General features: G+C 48.0%; 2 protein-coding genes across 2 annotated transcripts; both read left to right on the top strand.

The window, feature by feature from the left end:
• NEDG_02246 (uncharacterized protein) lies at positions 1 to 765 on the top strand (the record flags this gene model as incomplete). The annotated part of the gene is made up of 1 exon (XM_067689664.1): positions 1 to 765. A coding segment is annotated over one exon (765 nt), but the record flags the coding sequence as incomplete, so codon positions are not given.
• Positions 766 to 1,471: 706 nt separating this feature from the next.
• NEDG_02245 (uncharacterized protein) lies at positions 1,472 to 2,788 on the top strand (the record flags this gene model as incomplete). Its single annotated transcript, XM_067689663.1, has 1 exon — positions 1,472 to 2,788. One exon carries the CDS (start codon positions 1,472 to 1,474, stop codon positions 2,786 to 2,788), a length of 1,317 nt encoding a protein of 438 aa, XP_067544670.1.
• Positions 2,789 to 3,617: the final 829 nt, after the last annotated feature.

Raw genomic sequence — 3,617 nt, 5'->3', positions numbered from 1 at the left:
GTAGAACTCCAGAGCCCAACATTCCCGCCAATGGGAAACAACCGAGCCACCACCAAGTATTTTATGCTCACAATCAGCAACGTCGACCATTTGGCAGTGCGTGCCAACGTCCTTCTCATTTTTGAGTGGATAAGTAGACACTTCAGGGGCATGAAAGGGCTTAGTATTGGTTTTGGGTTCAACATAAGAGCCCTAACTCAATTGATTGATACGCACCGGTTTGTAATGACAACAAACCCCACCCTTACAGAGATTAGCATAGGCGCGGTTAATTGCCTGCCTCCCATAAACCCGAAAGAGACGGTTTTATCCTTTTCTCTTGACGCCTGGGAGCTCTGCACGAAGGGCGCGCTAAGCGCTAAACTAGCCGAAACAGACACCGACCTGGCACAGCTGTCAGCTGGAGAGCAGGAAGTGATCGTTTTCCAGAGGTGGATTGAGGAGGAAAGCGAGTTTTCATGCTCCATCTGTTGCTGCACTCTCGCGGAGCTTAGAGAAACTAAGCCAAACACTGACATCTGCATTTTGGACCATCCGGGGCATAGGGTCTGTGGTAGTTGCTTGAACAGCCTAGCTGGTGCAGGGCAGAGGCCTTTTGGGTGTCCGACCTGCAGGGGCTTGATTGCCGCCCCGGTTCTTAAGAACAGGATATACCAGAACAGCCAAGGCAGTTTTGTGCTGGAGATGGCCGCTAGACCTGCTCAGCCACCCATCATTTCCTTCCCAAGCCCAAACATTGAGGAGCTGTTAGTCCAGTACCAATAATAAAAGTCGGGTTAGTTGGTGTTCGGGTTCCCCCATAAGTCACGGGCTTTGTTTTGGGTTCAGGATGTACAAGCACCCAATAAAGTTGATTCGGATGTGGTACTGGTGAGGCTCTTGCCATATCCAAGACCAAGACCAAGACTTTGTTGTGAAGTCAAGAGTATTTATAGTTTCTAGTGAAACTATGGTCTTGATGCGAAGGTCTCGATGCTTTTGTCTAACATTTCTTAGACGCCCCATTTGTTTTTGATCTGTCCTTATTACTCCATATCCTTTTACACCAACCCGAACGTATGTACTGACTCGCGCACATACAACAGAGACCAAAACGAACCAATTCACAAAACATCCACAGGACTGATTGCAGAACCCAAAAGCTGACACGCATGCCCAAACAAAAGATTTTGCGCTTAGATGGCACAGCCAAACCACATCCAGGCCTGGAACTGGGTTAGTGTGAATGGGCACAGGGGTGGGCCAAGAGGCCAGCTATTTGGGGTAGCCTTTAGCGTTCCACAATTGGTTTATGGTTTTGAGCTTGTTAAAACCAAGCTATGTACTGCAAGGCCAAAACTTTGCATCTTCTAGGAGAAGCTTTGGCCATCTTTGGAACGGGCAGTCTTTTTGGTCTATCTAACCCCGAACAGACACTAACCCTACCACTAACCCTAGCCCGGTCTATTTAAAGTAAAGTTTTTTCTAATCCATGATGAAATCAAATCCAGTTAGGCTTTTCAGGACAGTATGCAAAAAGGCACTACTGTGTCCAATGTTATGGGTTAGTGTGTTCTGTGTGATTGTGGGGTGCTCAATGGACCATCCTTTGCCAGAGTACATTGTATCGCCATACACCGAGCAAACGATAGCGTTCTTTGAGAAATGCGGGTCCGAACGTTTTCCCAATCAGTTAGAAACCATTCAAATAGGCGAAGAAAGACACATACTCAAGAAGCAAAGACAACTGATGTATATTGACTTTTATACATACACTCTTGAAAGTGTTCCTGACCAGCTAACACAAGGAATTGAGTTCAACAAGCTTAGCATATCAACGACAGCACCCGAACTAACCCGAATCAACCCTGCAGTGCTGGAGAAGATATTAAGAATCTTTGGCACAATTAATGCAGAGACCCTGGAATTCCATAACCGGGTCACAATCGCCAGCTCAGATGACCTAGTTCAGCCTTTTGAGAGGTCCCTCGCACGCCACAACGACTCCGAAGCCGCAGCACCACTAACCAGATGTGTTCTCAATGTCAAGAACCTCAGTGTGTTCAGCAACACCGTCCTACCCATTAAGCAGTTCCAGGAACGGGTGGATCTGTCACAGTGCCAAATCAACTTGACACTAGCCGGCGAACTAGAGCTGGACAGTCTAGAGGTGCTGGATGGCTTCAATGCCAGAAGCATTGAGATACTAACCCTTTTTTCTTTCAAGAGGCTTGACAGTCTGGACTGCAAGCTGTTCCGAGAAGGCCCTTTGCCAAGTGATTTACGTATATGGAGCAACAGCAAAATAACCCCAATGATCTCAGAAGAGGTCGCCCGGAACATGTTGGCCAATATGTGGGTGAGCTTAAGAATACCCGTAGAAGTCTGGGTAGAGTTGATGAAACCGAGTGAACAGCCCAAACTCCTCACAGCAGAGTATCTAACAATTTTATTCTGCTCTGGCAGCATCATCCCAGCCCCGGTGGTAGGAATGAGCCGGGCCACAGTCGGGTTTCTTTTAATTGAGCTAGCCAATGAACACAATTTACCAACAAGCGTCGAACTAGAACAGATTTTCGACTGGATAAGTACGGGCTTTAATGGCCTGATTATCCTTACTATTGAACCTCAGCAGGCATCCCCGGGACTAAGAGACTTTGTCAGAAACAACAAGTTTGAGATCACAACCATCCCAACCCTCAAAAGCATTGTGGTGTCTGGTATTGAGTGCATGCACAACACTAAGCCCACGTGGATCAAACACAATATGCCTATCTCTCAAGTCCTGAATGCTCTATACCAAGGGTAACCTAGCTGATGAACTGGCTAACTCCCAAACTGATCTGAACCAGCTTTCACCCGAACAGCAGTCTCTGCACAGTCGCAAGTCTCAGAAGCACCAACCCGGACACCCAAATCTGCATTCTGGATCACCCGAAGTACCCCAGTATGTGCTGTAGGTGTCTGGATGACATGGTTAAGGCTCGTGAAAGTGGTAGGCCTTTGGGTTGTCCATTCTGCAGACAAGAGCATATGCTTCCATTCATTAAGAATAAGATAGAAAGGAGCAGCCAGGGCGTGTTTGGGCTAACCACAGTCTACCAAACACCAACAACTGTTCTCTCCTTCCCGCAGGCTAGTGTGGCGCAGCACTAGTCACCGTCAAGAATAAATGACTTGTGTTCGGGTTAGTGTTTGGCCCAGACACGCATCTGAATAATCATTCTGATCATTCGCTGATCTATATCTGTTCCAAACCCGGACACTTTTCAACCCGATGGCACAGCACAGAACATACATCCGAGTGTTCTATGCCACAGCAGCGGTGCTTATTCTGTCTGGAATAGTCGTGTGCTCAGTCTGGTTTTGGAGAAGTTCAAAGACCAACAATGCCCTAGACGCCACAACCCGAACACAAGACATTCAAGCAATAGAGCCAGCCGAAGCCGAGGTATCCCAGGCCTCGCCCAGTATTTTCACCAGCTCACACCTGATAGCACCCGCAGAGGCCCTGTCCCAACACAAAGAAGAACCCGAAGACACCCCTCTGCCCTCTGTAAGTACCACCCCCCAAGCCACACTTGCTGCCAAGGCCACTGAAGACCGACACATACCTATTCCCGAACTATCCCAGCACC

Source organism: Nematocida displodere (assembly GCF_001642395.1).
Source record: "Nematocida displodere strain JUm2807 chromosome Unknown 26, whole genome shotgun sequence".
Classification (NCBI taxonomy): Eukaryota; Fungi; Microsporidia; genus Nematocida; species Nematocida displodere.
Note: the sequence above shows the minus strand (reverse complement) of the source record. Positions and strands in the feature narration are given on the sequence as shown.